General features: G+C 39.4%; 1 protein-coding gene across 7 annotated transcripts in view; it reads left to right on the forward strand.

Annotated features, from left to right (window-relative positions):
- Positions 1 to 20,147, forward strand: part of LOC105495446 (zinc finger protein 420) — a 44,880-nt gene extending 24,733 nt beyond the window's left edge. For 4 of the 7 annotated variants that reach the window (XM_071086482.1, XM_071086480.1, XM_011765018.3 and 1 more), the window contains one exon: positions 16,991 to 20,147. In XM_071086482.1, coding sequence (XP_070942583.1) covers positions 17,068 to 18,921 — 1,854 coding nt within the window. In that variant the 5' untranslated portion in view covers positions 16,991 to 17,067 and the 3' untranslated portion in view covers positions 18,922 to 20,147. Of the gene's footprint in view, positions 1 to 3,560; positions 3,648 to 10,964; positions 11,089 to 16,990 lie in introns of those variants that run through there. The other 3 variants (XM_071086484.1, XM_011765020.3, XM_071086483.1) reach the window with 3 other exon arrangements.
- Positions 20,148 to 21,954: the final 1,807 nt, after the last annotated feature.

Below are 21,954 nucleotides of genomic sequence, written 5' to 3' on the forward strand. Positions count from 1 at the left end.
GGCGTGGTGGCTCATGCCTACAATTCCAGCACTTTGGGAGGCTGAGGCGGGTGGATCACTTGAGGCCAGTTGGAGACCAGCCTGGCCAACATGGGGAAGCCCCGTCTCTACTAAAATTACAAAAATTAGCTGGGCATGGTGGCAGGTGTTTATAATCCCAGCTACTCAGGAGGCTGAGGCAGGAGAATCACTTGAACCTAGGAGGTGGAGGTTGCAGTGAGCCGAGATTGTGCCACTGCACTCAAGCCTGGGTGACAGAGGGAGACTCCATCTCAAAAAAAAAAAAAAAAAAGAAAAAGAAAATTAAAACCACAATGATATAATTATTGCACATGCTGTAAATTGGCAAAAATTAAGATGCTTGACAGTACCAGGCATTCTCAAGATTTGGAGGCAGAAGTGCACTATATCTTGATATTCACAATAGCCACAAAGTGGGGACAACCCAAATGTCCATCAACAAATGGATGAATAAAATTTGCTATTTTCTTACAACGAAATATTATTCAGCAATAAAAAGGAATGAAGTTCTGATCCATGCTTTAACACGGATGAACCTTGGAAACATGCTATAAAGAAATACCTGAGGCTGGGTAATTTATAATGAAGAGAGATTTACTTAGCTCATGCTTCTGGAGGCTGTATGAGCATAGCACTAACATCTGCTTGGCTTCCGGTGAGGCCCAGGAAGCTTTCAGTCATGGTGGAAGGGAAGGGGAGTCGGTACGTTACATGGCAAGACAGAGGAGGAAGTTCCAGGCTCTTTTAAACAACCAGATCTCGCGCGAACTCATAGCGTAAGAACTCATGACAGAGTCTTGCTCTGTCGCCCAGGCTAGAGTGCAATGGCCCAATCTCTGCTTACTGCAACCTCCTTCTCCTAGGCTCAAGCGATTCTCCTGCCTCAGCCTCCCGAGCAGCTGAGATTACAGGTACCTGCCACCACACCCAGCTAATTTTTGTATTTTTAGTAGAGATGGTATTTCACCATGTTGGCCAGACTGGTCTCAAACTCCTGACCTCATGACCCGCCCACCTTTGCTTCCCAAAATGCTGAGACTACAGGTGTGAGCCACCACGCCCGGCCAAGAACTCACTCTTTACCACAAAGATGGTACCAAGCTATTCATGAGGGATCCATCCCTATGATCCAAACACCTCCCACCAAGCCCCACCTCTGACAGTGGGGATTACATTAAACATTAGATTACATCAACATGAGATTTGAAGGGAACAAACATCCAAACTATATCCCATGCCAAGTGAAAGAAGCTAGATACAAACACTGCATATTATATGATTGCATTTATATGAAGTGTCCTCAATAAGCAAATCTATACTGACAGAAAGTAGGTTACTGGTTACCCAGCACTGGGGATGGGGAAGAGGTAGAACAGATGGAGAATGGGGAGTGGGGAAATGAGAAGTGACTGCTAATGAGCACAGACAGCATTTCTTTTGGGGGTGAAAAAATGTTTAAAAATCAGATTGTTGTGATTGTTGCACAACTCAATGGGTATACTAAAAGCCATTGAATTGTGCAGAAATAATATGGAAACGGTTGCCAAACTTGTGTGTACTTTAGAAATACCTACGGTCTTTTAAAAAATTTCACAGCCCAAGCCACACCCCAGACCAATTAAATAACAATCTCTAGGCATGGTACACAAGTATCATTATTTTTTGAAATTCTCTAGGTTTTTCAAATGTTTAGCCATGTTCGATAACCACTGCACTGTGATATTATCTGAGAATTTTTTAAATTGAATGTTCGCTCCATTTAATTTATTACCAATATACTTGGATTTATTTATCCCCTATTTTATGCTTTTTGTTTCCTCTTTTAATCTTATGGGCTTAAAAATATTTCTCCCTCCTTAATCAGGGTGGACACAATCCTGTTTTGTTTTGCAACTCCATTTCCCCCTTGTTTTGTTTGGAAAACATACAATATTTATATATTTTTAAAAGTTATCTTTAAATTTTTATCATGTGTACCTAATTCCTTTTAATACCCATGATATTTTGTAGTTTTTATTCATTGTAATTGCATCTGAAAAATTATATATTCAATGGGCATTATATATCTCTATGGATACTAAAATGTGTTTATTCAGTCCATATACAATATTTGGTTTGCATATTGCTTTGCAATAAACTTGTTCTATCTCCACCCCTAGGATTTCAAGGCCAGCAAGTTGAAAAACACACATATCAATAATAGTATCTACTGTGAAATAAACTGGTAACCATTGTGGCAATTAGTTGAGGTTCTAAGGAGAGATAAGAAATTGACATCTCTATGTCAAATATATATTTTATTGTCACAGAATTTTTATCAGAAGTATACCAGCAAAGTATACCTATTATAAACTTTATCAATAGTGGCTATTATCACTTAGAAATATCTTTGTTGAGGCCAGGCACGGTGGCTCACGCCTGTAATCCCAGCACTTTGGGAGGCTGAGGCAGGCAGATCACGAGGTCAAGAGATCAAGACCATCCTGGCCAACATGATGAAACCCCATCTCTACTAAATATACAAAAATTAGCTGGGTGTGGTGGCACATGCCTGTAATCCCAGCTACTCAGGAGACTGAGGCAGGAGAATCGCTTGAACCTGGGAGGCAGAGGTTGCAGTGAGCTGAGATCGCGCCGCTGCACTCCAGTCTGGCGACAGAGCGAGACTCTGTCTCAAAAAAAAAAAAAAAAAAAAAAGGAAAGAAATATCTTTGTTGATTTGTAGATGAAAAACAGAAGAGCATTTCTGCCATTGCCGGTGAATTTAAATATTTTGGGGGTATTTCTGCCTGTTTTGGTACTTCAGTTATCATTATTGTTTGTGACACTTGACAGATACATACGTAATTTAGCGAAGTCTAAAATTCATGTCTAACTTTCCTCAAGATAATGTAAAGGATATGGGAATGCTTTAACTTTGATCTATTTCTCCAGTCTTGTATTATTGTGTGATATTTTAGTTCTGTTCTTTTTTTAACCTATAAAATGGGCGTTATTTTTGTTTTAAAATGGCAATGTTTGCTTGTGGATTTGTTGACGTAATTATTTTTTATTTGTATGCTATTCCTCTTTCATTATATCTTCCTTCTGGGATATTTTATTTATCATGAAATATATTAGGGAAGGCTTATTGGTTTTTGGGTTAGTTTTTGAGAGGAGTCTTGCTCTTGTTGCCCAGGCTGTAGTGCAGTGGCGTGATCTCGGCTCACTGCAACCTCCACTTCCTGGGTTCAAGCAATTCTCCTACCTCAGCCTCCCGCCACCATGCTCAGCTAATTTTTTTATTTTTAGTAGAGAGTGGGTTTCACTATGTTGACCAGGCTGGTCTCAAATTCCTGACCTCAGGTGATCCACCCACCTCCACCTCCCAAAGTGCTGGGATTACAGGTGTGAGCCACCACCCCTGGACTGTCTTATTGTTAATAAATGCTGTAAGTGTTTATTTTTGTCGTTGTTGCAAAATAACCTTGTTTCACTGTCATTCTTGCCTGATGATTTCACTAGGTATAAAATTCTATACTGACAATTATTTTTTTCTCAGCACTCTGAAGATATTATTCCACTGTCTTCTGGCTTCTATTGTTGCTCTTGAGAAGTCTGCCATCTGTTTCATTGTTATTCCTTTTGTAAGTAATCTGGATTTTCTCTGGCTGCTTTTAAGATTTTTTTCTTTAAGATTTAAACGTAATTGATTATATTGTTTCACTTCTAGATGTTTGACATTCTCCCTCTCCCAGGTCTTTTTTTTTTTAACTGGTCCCTTTCTCGTGGTTTTTATCTTATACTTTCATATATTTCCAGCACTTATGTGTCATACAATCCCAATTTCTGGGAAACAGGTCTAATTTTGCTGTTTCTTGTATCCATGGGGACTCTTGTGTAATGATGAATTATCCATAGCACTTTTTTTCTCTTTTTCTTTGAGAGTCCAGGCCAAGACTGAGAAGTCCCTTGTCAATTTCCTTTAAGGTTTGATGGATTTGCTTTTCTTTCTCTGAACTTTATGCCTTGAATATTTCCAATTTTGTAAAGAGGTTAATTTGTAATCCCTGCTCTTTTGTTGAGGAAAGGTCTTGTCTGTCGAAATTTTTCAGACCATTAAGGTACAAACATCTAGGTAATTAAAATCAACAAATATCCCAAGGGTAACTGTAACTTGAGAGCATGTTTACCCCCTCTACTTTCTGGTTCCTACTTCATTGTAGCACCCTTGGATCTTCTTTACTTTCTTTTATGCTTCACATACTTTTAAAAGGACATTTGTCATATTTTTCCAGTATTTATTGGTGTTTTTTAAGAAATCTGATGCACCATTTACATATTAACAATATTGAATCCTTCTATTGTTGAACATGCTAAATCTGCTTTTCTTTTTATGTTGTCTGTAAAGTTTTATGGTTTTTTCTGGTTTTGTTTTGTTTTGTTCTATTTTGAGACAGAGTCTCGCTGTGTCACCCAGGCTGGAGTGTAGTGGCATGATCTCAGCTCACTGCAACCTCCAACTCCCCAGTTCAAGCGATTCTCCTGCCTCAGCCTCCCAGGTAGCTGGGACTATGGGCACCCACCACCACACCCAGATAATTTTTGTATTTTTAGTAGAGACATGGTTTCACTCTGTTGGCCAGGCTGGTCTTGAACTCCTGACCTTGTGATCTGCCCACCTCGGCCTCCCAAAGTGCTGGGATGGTTGTTTCTTAAAAGACCTTGCACATTTCTTAAGCAATTTCTCAGTACATTTTGTTTATATTATGAATAGGAATATTTTGTTCTGTAACATTTTCTAAATGGCTAATACCGATGTATATTATGTATGAGAACGTATTGATTTCTATAAATTGAAAATCTCATGGAAATATCTAATAGTTTTTCAGTGGATAATAGTGGATTTCTAGGTGGACAGTTTTGCTCTCTACACGCAATATGTGGTCTCTTCCTTTTCTGTTTGTACCTTTAAAAAAAAGGCAACTGTATTCAGTAGGACCCTCTAGCGGAATTTGAAAACAAATCATTCTTTTCTCAAACTTTATTGGCAGTGTTTCTAGTGTTTATTAAATACATTTCTATAGGCATCTGGTAAATACTCTTAACTAGGTTTTTACCTAATTCTAGTTTTAGAGAACTTTTAATAAAGGGTCTTAGAATATATTTAAAACATTTTTGCATTTCTTGAAATAATGCTGTTTTATTCTTTAAGCTCTTTATGTGGGAAAATGGACTCTGATGTTGAATTATTCCTGCATTTGTGGGATAAAGTTTATATGATCATGAAGTGTTATCCCTTAAATACACAGGTAGATTCTATGTTGCTAATATTTTCTTTTAAAATTTTACTTTTGTTCACGAGATTGTTTTCGTTTTCCTGAGGTCATTTTTCAATGTTGTTATATGAGTTAATTTAACTTTGTAAAATGACTAGGGTAGATTACCATATTTTTATATGTTCAACAACAGCAATGTATGATTGCAATTATATATCCCTTTTTCTTTTTGAGACAGGGTCTCACTCTGTCACTTAGGCTGGAGTGCAGTGGCCCGATCACAGCTCACTGCAGCCTCCACCTCCCTGAGCCCAGGTGATCCTAGTTGAGACTACAGGCACGTGCCACCATGCCTGGCTAATTTTTATAGTTTTTGTAGAGATGAGGTTTCGCCACATTGCCCAGACTAGTCTCAAACTCCTGGGCTCAGGCAATCCACCTGCCTTGGCCTCTCAAAGTGCTTGGATTACTGGTATAAGCTACCACACCTGGCCTATATATTCTTTAATGTTTGGATAATATTGCCAGTAAACCTACCATTCACTGGAATCTATTGCCTTGAATATTAGATACAACAGGTACAATGACCAGCAGATACAAATGATCATCAGTCGTAGGTATCTATTGCCTTTTAGGAGCACAGACACTGAGCTCAAATTTAAACTTTTTATGTAGTTATTGCTGTATATCAGTTATTTTATCTTCATGGGTTATTTTTCATGTTTTTCATCTATTTCATCCAGTTCTAATTTACTGTTGCGTTGTTAATAGATTTTTTCATAAACACTTTTAAAAGTTTTATTTTTAGTTGACACATGGGCCACAGTGTGATGTTTTATACATATGTACATTGTGTAATTATCAAATCAGGGTGATTAGCATATCTGTCACCTCAAACACTTGTCATTTCTTTGTGGTTAGGACATTCAAGATGCTCTCTTCTAGCTATTTGAAAGCATTCAGGACATTTTTGTTGATTATATAGTCACCTTATTGTGCAATATTACATCAGAACTTATTTCTCCTATCTAACTATAACTTTGTACCCATTGACCAATCTCTTCCCAGCCACCCCCTCAGCATCTGGTAACCACTACTGTACTCTCTACTTACATAAGATCAACTTTTTTAGGTTCCACATATGAGTGAGATCATGTGATATTTGTCCTGTTCTTGGCGTATTTCACTTAATATAATGTTCTCTAGCTTCATCCAAGTTGTCAAAAATAACAGGATTTTTTTCATTTTTATAGGTGAATAGTATTCTATTCTGCATATATACCACATTTTTGAAAATCCATTTATCTTTTGATGGACACTGAGTTCGAGTCCATGTTATTGCTATCGTGGATAGTGCTGCAGTGAACATGGGAATGCAGATACCTCTTTGACATACTGATTTCTTTTCATTTGGATATATACCCAGTAGTTAGATTGTTGGATCATATGGTAGTTCTATGTTTACTGTTTTGAGAAACCTCCATACTATTTTCCATAATGGCTGTGCTAATTTACATTCCCACCAAAAGTGTATGAGAGTTCCCCCTTTTTCCACATTTTTACCAGCATTTGTTATCTTTTGTCTTTTTAGTAGCCATTCTAACAGTAGTGAGGTGATATCTGATTGTAGCTTTGATTTGCATTTCCTTATAATTAGTGATGTTGAGCATATTTTCATTTACCTGTTAGCTGTTTATATGTCTTGAAAAATGTCTATTCAAATCTTTTGACTATTTTTTAATCAGATTTTTTTTTGCTATTGAGTTGACTTTCTTATATATTCTTGGTATTAACGCCTTATTAGATGCATAATTTGTGAATATTTTCTCCCATTCTATAGGTTGTCTTTTTTGTTGTGAGATGGAGTCTCGCTCTGTCACCCAGGCTGGAGTGCAGTGGTGCAATCTCTGTTCACTACAATCTCTGCCTCCCAGGTACAAGTGATAATCCTGCCTCAGCCTCCGGAGTAACTGGGACTACAGGCACGTGCCACCACACACTAAAAATTTTTTGTATTTTTAGTAGAGAGAGCGTTTCACTGTGCTAGCCAGGATGGTCTCAATCTCCTGACCTCATGATCTGCCCACCTCAGCCTCCCAAATTGCTGGGATTATAGGCGTGAGCCACCATGCCCAGCCTGTAGGTTGTCTTTTTACTCTCATTTCCTTTGCTGTACAGAGCTTTTTACTCTGATGTAGTACATTTATGTTTTCACATTTGTCAATGCTTTTGAGGTCTTAAAAAATCCTTGCCCAGATCAGTGTCTGTTTCCCTGTGTTTTCTTCTACTAGTTTCATAGTTTCCAGTCTTACATTTAAGTCTTTAATCCATTTTGAGTTAAGTGGTGAGATAGGGGTCTAGTTTCATTCTTTTGCAGGTGGATATTCAGTTTTCCCCACACCATTTACCCAAGAAAGTGTCCTTTTTCCAACATTCCAACAAGAATGTTCTTGACCTTCTTGTTGAAAATCAGTTGTCTGCAAATACTTGGATTTTTTTTTTTCTGGGTTCTCTATCCTATTCCATTGGTCTATGTGTCTGTTTTTGTGCCATACCATACTGTTTGGTTACTGTTGTTTTGTAGTATATTTTCAAGTCATGGAGTGTGATGCCTCCAGCTTTGTTCTTTTTGTACAAGATTGCTTTGGCGGCCTGGTACAGTGGCTCACGCCTGTAATCCCAATACTTTGGGAGGCTGAGGCAGGTGAATCACCTGACACCAGGAGTTTGAGACCAGCCTGGCCAACATGGTGAAACCCCATCTCTACTAAAAATACAAAAAATTAGCTGGGCATGGTGGCGGGTACTTAAAATCCCAGCTACTCAGGAGGCTGAGGCAGGAGAATCACTTGAACCTATGAGGTGGAGGTTGTAGTGAGCCGAGAGTGTGCCATTGCACTCCAGCCTGGGTGACAAGAGTAAAACTGCATCTCCAAAAAAAAAAAAATTGCTTTGGCTGTTTGGGGACTTTTGTGGTTCCTTATGAATTTTAGAATTGTTCTTTGCATTTCTGTGAAAAGTGTCATTGGTGGTATTTTGATAGGGATTTCATAACATTTGTAGATTGTTTTGGATAGTATGGACAGTTTAACAATGTTAATTCTTCTGATCCATGAACATGGAATATATTTCCATTTATTAGTTTCCTCTTTAATTTCTTTTGTGTTTATAGTTTTCATTGTAAAATTCTCACCTCTTTGGTTAAATTTATTCCTTGTTTTTCGGTGGGTTTTTTTTTTTTGCTATCATAAATGGGATTGATTTTCTTTTCACAGCTTCCTGTTGGCGTATGGAAATGCTACTTATTTTTGTACATTGATTTTGTCAGTCATTAGCACCTTATTTTGTTCATTTGATGAGCTCATATTTTCCTGAATGTTCTTGATGTTTCTGGACACGTGATGTCTGCGCACTAAGCAATTTATTCAACAGTTCACAGGCTGGACCTGGTGTCTCATGCCTGTAATCCCAGCACTTTGGGAAGTTGAGGCGGGTGGATCACCTGAGGTCAGGAGTTTGAGACCAGCCTGACCAATATGGTGAAACCCCATCTCTACTAAAAATACAAAAATTAGCCGGCCAATGGTGGTGTGTGCCTATAGTCCCAGCTACTCAGGAAGCTGAGACAGGAGAATTGCTTGAACCCCAGAGGCAGAGGTTGCAATGAGCCGAGATCATGCCACTGCACTCCAACCTGGGCGGCACAAAAAGACTCCATCTCAAAAAAAAAAAAAAAAAGAGTTCGCAGTCTGGCTTTGTTTGTGCCCATCCTTCTTCCAAAGGCCTTCCAGACATTCTAAACAGACTTTCTGGTGTATTCCCTTGAGCCTATAACCACTGCATCCATCTCAGCATTAGAGGGCATTAAGCCCAGGCTTCCTGCTAGACTTGCGAGGGCTCCAAGGTTGTTGTGGCTCTCCACCTGGTGCTATATGGGAGTCCAGACAGGGACCTGAGCCCAGAAGACTGTCCTGGTGGCCCAGATAGGTGTGCCTTCAGCAGGTCCTTGCACAGGCAAGATAGGTCTCTAATTACAGTGAGAGGACTGGAGCTGAGACTGGGCCCCCTCAGGATTTGCTGTTGGACAGAGGCTGGCAAGCCTATCTTGTTGGCTTAGACAGGTGCACATCTCCCAGCATGTCTCTGCACAGATGGGGTAGTTCTATGACAACAAGAGGGGCTAGAGCTTAGACTGGGCCCTCTCAGGATCTGCTGTGACAGAGGCTTCCACGCACAGATGGCATAGTTCCCTGACTGCAGTGGGAAGTGCTGGAGCTGCGGCTGGACCCCCTGAGGATGTGCTGTGGGATGGCAGCTGATGAGCCCATTTCAGCCCACATGGGTGTGTCTCCCACCCTGTCTACCCAGAGGGGATGGTTCTCCAATTATTGCAGGAGGGCTTAAGGCAAAGACTGGGCTTCCTCAAGGTCTGCTGTGGGACAGAGGTTGGTGAGCCCATTGTGAAGACTCCAACTCCCAAACCATGAGACACGGATGAATCTTACTCTGGATCCTTATATGAGCAGTTCTGAGCTGGCACCCCAGCTGAGGAGGCTGGAGCTAAGCCACAGAGCAACTGTGAGGTTCACTACCAGGACTATCATCAGTAGGCATAAGAGACTCTCCACCTAGACACTAGTGTGCATGATTCCTCCTGAACCTTTTGGCAGATGGTTTTGATTGCACGCCCAAGGCCAAATGGGGCTGTGGCCAATTCCTCTGGGGAATGGGGCCATTTTTAAGCTTGAACCTGGGATCAGCATGGGAGATCAGCCACCTGGCTGCCAGTCTGCACTCTCAAAATGACTTCCCTAGGTCTTGGGCTTTACCCAAGTTTTACAACCTCCTACCTGAATTCCAAAGCTTCTGCAAAGAGACATTGATCTGTGGATGGGTGCAGAATTCTTGTTGTGAGGGGATATGAGTGGGTTATCTCCTCTTTCTGCCATCTTGCTGACATCACTCCCATAATCTCTCATAAACATTTTTTAACTCCTAAATTTATGGTTTCTTTTTTCTCTCCAGTGCTTTGGATTTGTGCTCAATCTAATTTTCTTCTGCACATCCCTTTTTTTGTATTATTTATGGATATTTTCAAAGAATTTTGGTATTTTGGTTTTGCTAATTATTTCTGCTATTTCTACATTTCTGATTTACTCATTTTCTGATTTTTCTCTCATATTTTGGGTTTTAGTTATGCTTTTTGCTCACTTCTTGAGGTGAAATCTTAATTCTCTTGTTTTTAACTATAATATTTCTTGTTTTTTAGTAAATGCACTTAAGACTGTAAATTTCCCTGGATACAATTTTAGCTGATTTCATGGGATTTCACACAGTTTCTTTTACTATTTAGTTCTAAATTGTTTTAAAATTTTATTTTTATTTCTGTCTATAACAAACATCATATAGAACTGTTTTAGTTCTAGGATTATATGTTTTTTCTATGTTTTTATAATTTTTAGTTTTATGCTAATGTGATAATTGAAAACATTTTATGTCAGTTTTCTCTACCTATATTAATTATGTTATAGTCTTGTTTTTATTTTTGGTCTGTTTATATTCTATTCTCTACTATGACTGTGATTAATTTCTTTGTATGTCTGCTAGTTTTTATTTATTTAGGAGCTAAGTTGTTAGTTATATAATGGTCGTGACTATTTATTTATTCTCTTGCCTGGCTCTTAGATGATGTCCCTGAGCTGATTTCACTAAGAAAACTGAAGCTAGCAGAAGAGAAGAAAGATTCCTGCTTCCTTGTCTGTTTGCCTACCTTCATCTATATTCATTCGACCTCTTTTCCTATTGACATGTAATCTTTTTATGCCTTTACTTAAGCCCAGTACCCTCACTTGTCTACTGAATTCCATTCCTTCTCATATTTTGACACTGTTGCAGCAATTGCCTGCCCTTTGTCTCCTCTAACATGAACTTGTCCATATCTTTTACAATAATTTTCATCAGCATACAAACATGCCATAATTTCCTCTATCTGAAAAGGAAAAAAAACAAAAACAAATCTTTTGACACACATTTTCCTCTTGATATAGCTCCATTTCTTTGCTACTTTTTACAGAAAAACACAAAATAATTTTCCATATTCCCTAACTCCAGCTCTTATCTCATTCTTTTGAATCTGGTTCAGTCAGAACTTGCTCCCATTATTCTGCCAAAACTATTTTTGTGAAGATTACCCGTAATCTCCATATTGCTAATAAAGCCATTTTTAATTTAGGAAGCACCATTTAGGCTGAGCCCAGTGGCTCACACCTCTAATCCCAGCACTTTGGGAGGCCAAGGCAGGGGATCACCTGAGGTCAGGAGTTCAAGACCAGCTTGGCCAACATGGTTGAAACCCTATCTCTACTAAAAAAAAAATACCAAAAAAAAAAAAAAAAAAAAAAATCCAGGTGTGATGGCACACGCATGGATTCCCAGCTACTCTGGAGGCTGAGGCAAGAGAATCGCATGAATCCAGGAAGTGGAGGTTACAGTGAACCGAGATCACACAGCTGCACTCCAGCCTGGGCGACAAAGCAGGACTCCATTGAAAAAAAAAAAAAAAAAAGCCGGGCGTGGTGGCTCACGCCTGTAATCCCAGCACTTTGGGAGGCTGAGGCAGGCGGATAACGAGGTCAGGAGATCGAGACCATCCTGGCAAACACGGTGAAACCCGGTCTCTACTAAAAATACAAAAAAAAGGCCGGGCGCGGTGGCTCAAGCCTGTAATCCTAGCACTTTGGGAGGCCGAGACGGGTGGATCACGAGATCAGGAGATCGAGACCATCCTGGCGAACACGGTGAAACCCCGTCTCTACTAAAAAATACAAAAAACTAGCCGGGCGAGGTGGCGGGCGCCTGTAGTCCCAGCTACTCGGGAGGCTGAGGTAGGAGAATGGCGTAAACCCGGGAGGCGGAGCTTGCAGTGAGCTGAGATCCGGCCACTGCACTCCAGCCTGGGCGACAGAGCAAGACTCCGTCTCAAAAAAAAAAAAAAAAAAAATTAGCCGGGCGTGGTGGCGGGTGCCTGTAGTCCCAGCTTCTCAGGAGGCTGAGGCAGGAGAATGGCGTGAACCCGGGAGGCGGCAGAGCTTGCAGTGAGCAGAGATCGCACCACTGCACTCCAGCCTGGGTGACAGAGCAAGACTCCGTCTCAAAAAAAAAAAAGACTGCACCATTTCACCTCATCTCTCAGCATTTGACATAACCAATCATTCCTTCTTAAAACACTTTTTTCACATGGCTTATGGGGTTCCGTGCTCTCTTAATTTTTCTCCTTCCTCATTAGCTACTCCTCCTTAGTCTCCATTGCTGTTTCCTTCCCATCTACCTGAAGTGACCCAGGGTTCAATCCTCAAACTTCCCTTTTTCATCCTTCCCCTTCTGTTTTTTATATAAAGGTATGCCCTGGGTGACTTCATCAAATCTTGTAGCTTTAAATGTTATTTCGTGATGACTTTCAAACTTATATCTGTAATCCAGACACCTCCCTAGAGTCACATACTTGTACATATGTGTCTATTGAACTCATTTGACATCTAATAGTTCAAAACCAGACTCTTCACATTCTCTCCCAGATCTGCCCCATCACAGTCAGGAACTCTCAGTAAGTAGCACTTCGATTGTTCCAGCCTTTCAGGCAAAACATGCATAGTCTTCCTTGTCTTCTCTTTTCATGTTACATGTCCATTCCCCCAACAAATCCTCTTTAGTATACCTTCAAAATATATCCACTATCTAATGATACCTCACTTCCTCCACCCTTACCTCCACGATCATCTGGTCTGAGCAAGGTGCATTATTGTTGTAGCCACCTAATTTCTATCCATCTAGCTTCTGCACTTTCCCATTAACTATCTTTGTATTTATTAATTTTGGCTCCCCAACTCACAGTAAAAGTCAATTTTTTAAAAAATGGCCAAGACTGAGGGCAGATGGATTTTTTCCTGTCTCTGAACTTTAGGCCTTGAATAGGTTCCAATGTTGTAAAGTGGTTTATTTCTAATCCCTGCCCTTTTGTGGGTGAAGGGCTTGTCTCTTGAATTTTTTCAGAACACTAAGACACAACCTTAGGCTATTGAAACCAGCAAATGTCCCAAGGGTAGGACATGAAGGCTCTAACTTCAGAGCATGTTCACCTCTCCAGTTTCTGGCTCTCACTTCATTGCTTGATCTTTATTTTCTTTTAACCTTGTCTTTGAGACGGAGTCTCGCTCTGTCACCCAGGCTGGAGTGCAGTGGCGCAATCTTGGCTCATTGCAACCTCCACCTCCCAGGTTCAAGTGATTCTCCTGCCTCAGCCTCCTGAGTAGCTGGCACTACAGGTGCACACCACCACGCCTGGCTAATTTGTGTGTGTGTGTATTTTTAGTAGAGACGGGGTTTCACCTGTTAGCCAAGATGGTCTCAATCTCCTGACTGCGTGATCCACCCACTTCAGCCTCCCAAAGTGCTGGTATTACAGGCATGAGCCACTGTGCCCAGCCTTAACCTTGTCTGTATTTTTAAAAGGATGTTTGTCATATTTATCCACCATTTATTGGTGTTTGTTGGGAAAACTGATATACCATTCAGATACCAAGTGTATCTACCTACTATCAGAGTCATAATATACAACAGTTCTATTAACCATCCCTAAATTCCCTCATGCTTTCTCCTTTCATTGTCAACCCCTCCCCTTTCCCCATCCCCAGCCTATGAAACCTACTCACCAAATTCCATCCATATAGTTTTGCTTTTTCAAGAATGTCATATAAATAGAATCAAAATATGGTATTTTTCACTTAGCAAAATATATTTAAGATTTATCCATATTGTTGCATGGATCAGTAATTTTTTGTTAATGTTGAGTAATGTTGCATGAATCAATACTTCGTTTCTGTTATTGCTGAGTAATGTTCCAGTATCTGGAAGTGCCAAAGTTTGTTGATTCATTTGCCTTTTGAGGGACATCTGGTAGTTCCAGTTTGGGACACTTCTGAATAAAGCTGTTATAATCTTTGACATATAGATGTTTGTGTGAGCATAAGTGTAAATATCTACTAATATGACCACTGTATCATACGCTAAATGTATGCTTAACTTTATAAGAAACTACCACACTTTTTTTTTTTACCATAGTTACAGTGTTTTGCATTCTTAGCAACAGTGTTTGAGATTTTTTTGTGTTCTGTTTCTTGATTTGTATTTCCAACTGAAATATATTCTTTATCACTGCAGACTCCTTCCCTGATATTGGATAATTGCTTTTTTTTTTTTTTTTTTTTTTTGAGAAGGAGTCTCACTCTGTTGCCCAGGCTGGAGTGCAGTGGTGAGATCTTGACTCACTGTAACCTCCGCCTCCCTGGTTAAAGTGATTCTCCTGCCTCAACCTCCCAAGTAATTGAGATTACAGGCACCTGCCACCACACCCAGCTGATTTCGTATTTTGTTTGTTTTTATGAGATGAAGTCTCACACTGTCACCCAGGCTAGAGTGCAGTAGCACGATCTCAGCTCACTGCAACCTCTACCTCCCAGGTTCAAGCGATTCTCCTGCCTCAGCCTCCCAAGTAGCTGGGACTACAGGCACCCACCACCATGCCTGGCTAACTTTTTGTATTTTTAGTAGAAACGGGGTTTCACCATGTTGGCCAGGTTAGTCTCAAACTCCTGACCGCAAATGATCCACCTGCCTTGGCTTCCCAAAGTGCTGGGATTACAGGCATGAGCCACTGCGTCTGGCCTGAATAATTGCCTTTTTTCTCTCCAACATTCCATGAGATTATAGAACCCTTTCATTATGTTTTAGACCTGTAGTAGTGATTGGGAACTCTAGGATGTATTCTTCCCAGAACACACACAATTGTCCTTGAATAGACAAGCAAATAAGAGAAGACACGAGGCAAGGCATGAAGGAACAAAGGAAACTGTGAAGTAAGGATAAGTAAACAAAAGTAACTTAGTGTCCTATTTGAAAGGGATAGGGGGAGCTAAAGAGCAATTGGAGAGGCACATAGGATCATAGATTTAGTATGGAGGTGCTTTTGTTTCTATCTATAAGGAAGTTATAGGGAAACCACAGATTACTGGTTTCTAGGCATATACCACTAGGGTGGTATGGAGGGTTGATTACAGAGGAACAGGACAAGGGTATTTAGGAGTGACAGAAGTATGATGGTGGGTGGATACATGATTTGAGTCCTTATAGGTCAGAGTTTCTTTTGTTTTTCCTTCTGTTTTTCAGTTGTCTTATGCTTTCATTCACCTGGTTTTTATTGAGTGCTAGACATCACAAAGAAAAGTTACAGAATTTCAGTCCTTGGATAACATGATACAAAATCCATAAAGATTTAAGTTTGCTATGGCAAACAGTGTTGAATCACCTTAATCCAAATTTTTGAATTTGAGACGATTCAAAGATGATTCAGACTTCAGACTCTGTCCAGATTGGTCTGCTGTTTCTCCTTTATTCCTCAGTGTAGTCCTCAGGGTTCCCAGCCCAAAGTATAAAGAATTTATGGCAGGCCCTGTCCTCCAGTTATTGTTGCCCAGCCCTGTGACACAGTGCAAAACACTGCTTAGTTTCTACCCCTCTTAAGCGCTTTTTCTAGAATTGTAAGACTTCTCTGAGTGGAAACGTGGACCCAAATGTTGGGCTCATCTCTTTGACTTCTCATATTTTTCAACTTTTAGCCCCCCAGTCTTTATTCTTATGTTACTGTGCCAGTGCCTTCACTCAGGTGCATTTTATAATTTGTTCAATTTGTGTAATTGCTGTCATCTAGAAGGTTGGTCTAAGTTACCTAAATTACAAGAAATGAATGTTTAAGATTTAGGGACTGATTATTAAATTGAGACCTGAAGAATGAGAAAGAGCGTTTGTATAGTCTTATCCAGAGCAGTTCAAAGGAATGGAATAGGCTCTGGCTAGCTTTTAATTGAAAAAGGTCTGTGACTTTTTCAGAGTTGAAAGGAAGCTAGTTTTTCTGGCAAATAAGGAGCAAAGCTGAGAAGGCTCAACAGATACATAAGCAAGGACAAGACCATGGAAGGAGAAATAAGTCAAAGTCATTGAAGAGTTTGGATTTTATATTAAGTTTAACATGGAAGCTACTAAAAAGTATTAAGCAGATACAGAAAATTGTGGTCTGAATCTGAATCAGTTAATAGGAAGTATTAAAAGTAGAGATCTCCAGGATCTTTTTCTGATTCATTAGCAGTTAGTCTGGTGTAATGTTGGACAGCTATAATTTTAGCATGCTCCCCAGGTGATTTTGATCCCCATCAAAGCTTGGGAACTACTCACTTTAAAATTTTTCTTAATCTCTTCCATTATATTCTAGGTGAGTTTTCATTATTCTCTAATCTCTCAGATGCCCTTTTCATATATTAATATATGAGATCCTTCTAAGCTAATTTTTTTAAAAATTCTAGATAGGAACATTACTGTACCATGAAATCAGTTTAGTGGGTTTTGTCTGTGTGTGTATGAGAGAGAGAAATTGAAAAAAGTAGAAATATTGCAGAACAGAATAGAAAGCAGGGGAGGTACTGTTTTATGAAACTGTGTATATAGTACGTTGTGATGTGAAAGGTAGGTATCATGGGTCATAGTAATCAATATTTGAAAGAAACTCATGTGTGTTTGTTATTTCTTATGGGTATTATTTTCCTATTTGTATTTGCTATAGAAGTTATATTTCTCAATTTTTTTTATTCTCTCTTATCTTTCAGACTTGCCTTCAAGGTGTGCAAGTAAGGACTTATCTCCAGAAAAGAACACTTATGAAACAGAATTATCCCAATGGGAAATGAGCGACAGACTTGAAAACTGTGATCTTGAAGAGTCCAAATCCAGGGATTATTTGGAAGCCAAAGGCAAGATGGAGAAGCAACAAGAAAATCAGAAGGAGTATTTCAGGCAAGGGATGATCATATATGACAAAATGTCCATTTTCAACCAGCATACTTACTTATCTCAACATTCAAGATGTCATTCTACTGAGAAACCCTATAAATGTAAGGAATGCGGGAAAACCTTCAGACGAGCCTCACACCTAACACAACATCAAAGTATTCATACTGGTGAAAAACCCTATGAATGTAAGCAGTGCGGGAAGGCCTTTAGTCGTGATTCACAACTCAGTCTTCATCAGAGACTTCATACTGGTGAGAAACCCTATGCATGTAAGGAATGTGGGAAGGCCTTTACTCAAAGCTCGCAACTTATTTTACATCATAGAATTCATACTGGTGAAAAACCATATAAATGTGAAGAATGTGGGAAAGCCTTTATTCGTAGCTCACAACTTACCCGACATCAGAAAGTTCATACTGGTGAGAAACCTTACGAATGTAAAGAATGTGGGAAGGCCTTTACTCAGAATTCACAACTTACACTACACCAGAGACTGCATACTGGTGAAAAGCTCTATGAATGTAAAGAATGTAGGAAGGTCTTTACTCAGCTCTCACAACTTATTCTGCATAAGAGAATTCATACCGGTGAGAAACCCTACGAATGTAAGGAATGTGGAAAAGCTTTTATTTGTGGCTCACAGCTTTCTCAACATCAGAAAATTCATAATGGGGAAAAACCCTATGAATGTAAGGAATGTGGAAAGGCCTTTATTCGCGGCTCACTACTTATGCAACATCAGAGGATTCATACTGGTGAAAAACCCTATAAATGTGAAGAATGTGGGAAGGCGTTTATCCGTGGCTCACAACTTACTCAGCACCAGAGAATTCACACCAATGAAAAGCCCTATGAATGTAAGGAATGTGGAAAGATGTTTAGTCATGGCTCACAACTTACTCAACATCAGAGAATACATACTGGTGAGAAACCCTATCAATGTAAGGAATGTGGAAAGGCGTTTAATCGTGGCTCACTCCTTACACGACACCAGAGGATTCATACTGGTGAGAAACCCTATGAATGTAAAGAATGTGGAAAAACCTTTAGTCGTGGCTCAGAACTTACTCAACATGAGCGAATTCACACAGGTGAGAAACCCTATGAATGTAAGGAATGTGGGAAATCTTTTATTCGTGGCTCACAGCTTACTCAACATCAGAGAATCCATACTGGTGAGAAACCTTATGAATGTAAAGAATGTAGAATGGCCTTTACTCAGAGTTCACATCTTTCCCAACATCAAAGACTTCACACTGGTGAGAAACCCTATGTGTGTAATGAATGTGGAAAGGCCTTTGCGCGTGGCTTACTACTTATACAACATCAGAGAATTCATACTGGTGAGAAACCGTATCAATGTAAGGAATGTGGGAAAGCCTTTATTCGTGGTTCACAGTTGACTCAACATCAGCGAATTCACACTGGAGAAAAACCCTATGAATGCAAGGAGTGTGGCAAGGCCTTTAGTCATGGCTCTCAGCTTACTCTACATCAGAGAATCCATACTGGTGAGAAGCCCTATGAATGCAGAGAATGTCGAAAGGCCTTTACTCAGAGCTCACATCTTTCTCGGCATCAGAGAATTCATACTGGTGAGAAACCATATCAATGTAAGGAATGTGGGAAGGCCTTTACTCGTGGTTCACAGCTAACTCAACATCAGAGAATTCATATCAGTGAGAAATCTTTTGAATATAAGGAATGTGGGATTGACCTTAGTCGTGACTCTCAAGTTTACATGTGAATTGTCTGATTCTTTGAGATCACTATGAAGAGGTTCTCTGGTTGTTATCAGCAAAGAATTCTCACAAATGTGAATATGGGCGCATATTTGCCTCATAAAGCACAGCATCAGAGAATTTATGTGAGAAAAAATGTTAGTGTCATTCATATAGAAAAACCTATCATTACTGGAAACCTATTACACATTAGCAAATTGGAGAATAGTTTTAATATAGTAAAGGTAGGAAGCCCTTTAGCCATATTGAAAACAAGTATCTTTTTCAAAATTATTAGCTCTACTAGTTGATCTTTTTGTTATATGGATCATGATACTTAACCTCTACCTTGGTTTAATCATTTTAAGATAGACCTAAGTATATTACCTTTATTATAAGATTCTTGGAAGTATTAAGTTATTACATGTAAAAGCTCTTAGAATGGTGCCTTGAACATAGCATACCACAAATATTAGCTACCATTTTCACTAGTGTTATTTTAGAGAATTTGCATGAGAGGAGAGCACTTATGAGTGTAATGAATATTGAGAAACCTTTTATCAACACATACTAGATGACTTGGGTGGAGAGCACTGTATGCCATAATGAATGTGAGAAAGCTGTCATTTAAATCTCATCCATTAGTGCTATAAGAGGAAATTCATACTGTTAAAAAAAAAAAAAACAACCAGTGGATTTAATCAGTGGATTATTGAGCACAGCTGTTAGAGAATTGGGGCGAGGTGTGAAGTGATTTAACAAAGTCTAAGATCCAAAGTCTAATAAATCTACGAAATTTTTTAAAACTTGAATGTATTGCTTTTGAAGTAAACAAAATAAGAACTGATATTACAGACTATTTTGCAATGAAAAGTGATGAGAGTTTGTGATAGAGACTGCTTTTTTCCTACCCTATATCTATTTTCTCTTTTTTATTAACAAAATTCTGGGCTGAAAAACTATCTCAGCCTTTCTTGCAGGTCAACAAGATAGAAGTGGTATTTATATGAGTAGGAGATTTATGAAATCCATTTTTCCTGTCTTTTTTTCCCTGCCTACAATGTGGACATCTAAGCTGGAGCTCTGACACTATCATGGGGACTTTGAGAATGGTATCTGGGTGTTATGGATCATGGAGCAGAAATACAGAAGGAGTCTGCAACCCAGATGACTTTGTGAAACAGCCATCCTAGCTCTGGTCTGCTTGCCTCCTGTGTTTCTTTAAATGAAATTAAACTTCTTATTTGCTGATGCTATTGTAGTTCTGTTATTGGCAATAAAAATTCTTAAGGAAATAAAATTTTGTACCTGGAAGTGGGATGCTATGGGTAAAAGAAATCTCAAATGGGGTATTGACTTAGGGCCATTGAGAATGAGGAACTGCCCAAATTAAGCTAGGAATTGGAAGATCCTTGTAATAGGACATTTTGTCACTGCCTCCCACTCTTACAAGCATGCTTTATATCAAGTCGATGCTGTAATGTTAGAAGAAATGCTAGAAGTGATTCAGAATATGTGTGTTACATGTTTCTTGCTGCTTTCAGTAATGTCTTGTGAACGAGATAAATTTAGAGTAGACCTAGGCAGCCCACTAGCAGCAATTGAAAGCAATATGGCTTTGGTAAGATGTTATCTATGATGGCAGGCCCTCAGTCCTCTACCCTTAATCCACTTACAATGATTTAATGTGACAATCTGAACAAGAAATTAGACCAGTGCCAATGCATACAAAGGCAGTCTTCTAGTAAGCATGGTTACGCTTTCTTCACAGGAGCCTATTGTTCTAAAGGTGGTCAGTTATTAGGTACTTAATATATTCCAGCCACTATCTTAGGTGTTTTGGATATTTGTCAGTGAACAATTCTAACAGGAGATGATAATCATACATACAGAGTACATTAGAACATAAGTGTTATGGGGAAAAAGTCATTCAAAAGATGGAGGGATATGATCATTTAGGTTGCTTTGTGAAATACAGAGATGAAGGTAGACCATCAAGAAAGATAGACTTGAGCCAAGACTTGAAGGAGTGTGGTGACTCCAGGCAGAGGAGAGAGGTCCTACAATGGAACTATGCTGAAGTGTTTTAGGAAAATTGGGGAAGTTATTGAAGAACACTGTGCAAAGGGATGGTTGCTAGAGTAGAACAGAGAGCCATATCTTGCCAAGCGTGCAGGCCATTGTAGATACTTTATTTTGAGGGAAACACGGCTGTTGAAAAAAAAAAAAATCGAGGAGGAAGTTGTAGTAACTCAGATGAAAGAGGATATCATGGCTTAGGAAGAAGAGGTAACAATGGGTATAGTGGTTATTGGTTGTATTCTAGGTATATAGTAAATGTGACAGCAAGCAAGATTTGTTTAAGGGCTAGAAGTAAAAGAGACAAGTCCAGGGTGACTTTAACTCAAAGGTTTTAGTCATGAGCATCTGGAATACAAGGTTTTCAACCAAGATGGGGAAAACTTCAGTTCCAGCAGGGTTTTAGGGGAAGATTGAGAGTTCAACTGAATATGTTGAATCTTTAGATGTCTTTAAGACACAAAATGGCAGTAGTGAATAGGCACTTGATGTATGAGATATACCAAAATTGATATTATATTACTTTAGTAGGTATTGCCCATATTCATTTAAATGATTAAGGATTTTAGTATAGAAAAGGTAAAGAACAGCAAGGACTGAATCATGGAGCATTCAAACATTAAGAGTTCAACAATAAACAACACTAAAGAAACTAAGAGCCAGGTATGGTGGCTCACCCCTGTAATCCCAGCACTTTGGGAGGCCAAGGTGGGTGGATCACGAGGTCAGGAGATCGAGACCATCCTGGCTAACACAGTGAAACCCCGTCTCTACTAAAAAAAAAAAAACTACAAAAAATTAGCCGGGCATGGTGGCGGGTGTCTGTAGTCCCAGCTACTTGGGAGGCTGAGGCAGGAGAATGGCATGAACCCAGGAGGCAGAGCCTGCAGTGAGCCGAGATTGCACCACTGCACTCCAGCCTGGGCTACAGAGTGAGACTCTGTCTCAAAAAAAAAAAAAAAGAACCAATAATAGAGGAA

The sequence above is a fragment of the Macaca nemestrina genome, chromosome 20 (assembly GCF_043159975.1).
Source record: "Macaca nemestrina isolate mMacNem1 chromosome 20, mMacNem.hap1, whole genome shotgun sequence".
Classification (NCBI taxonomy): Eukaryota; Metazoa; Chordata; class Mammalia; order Primates; family Cercopithecidae; genus Macaca; species Macaca nemestrina.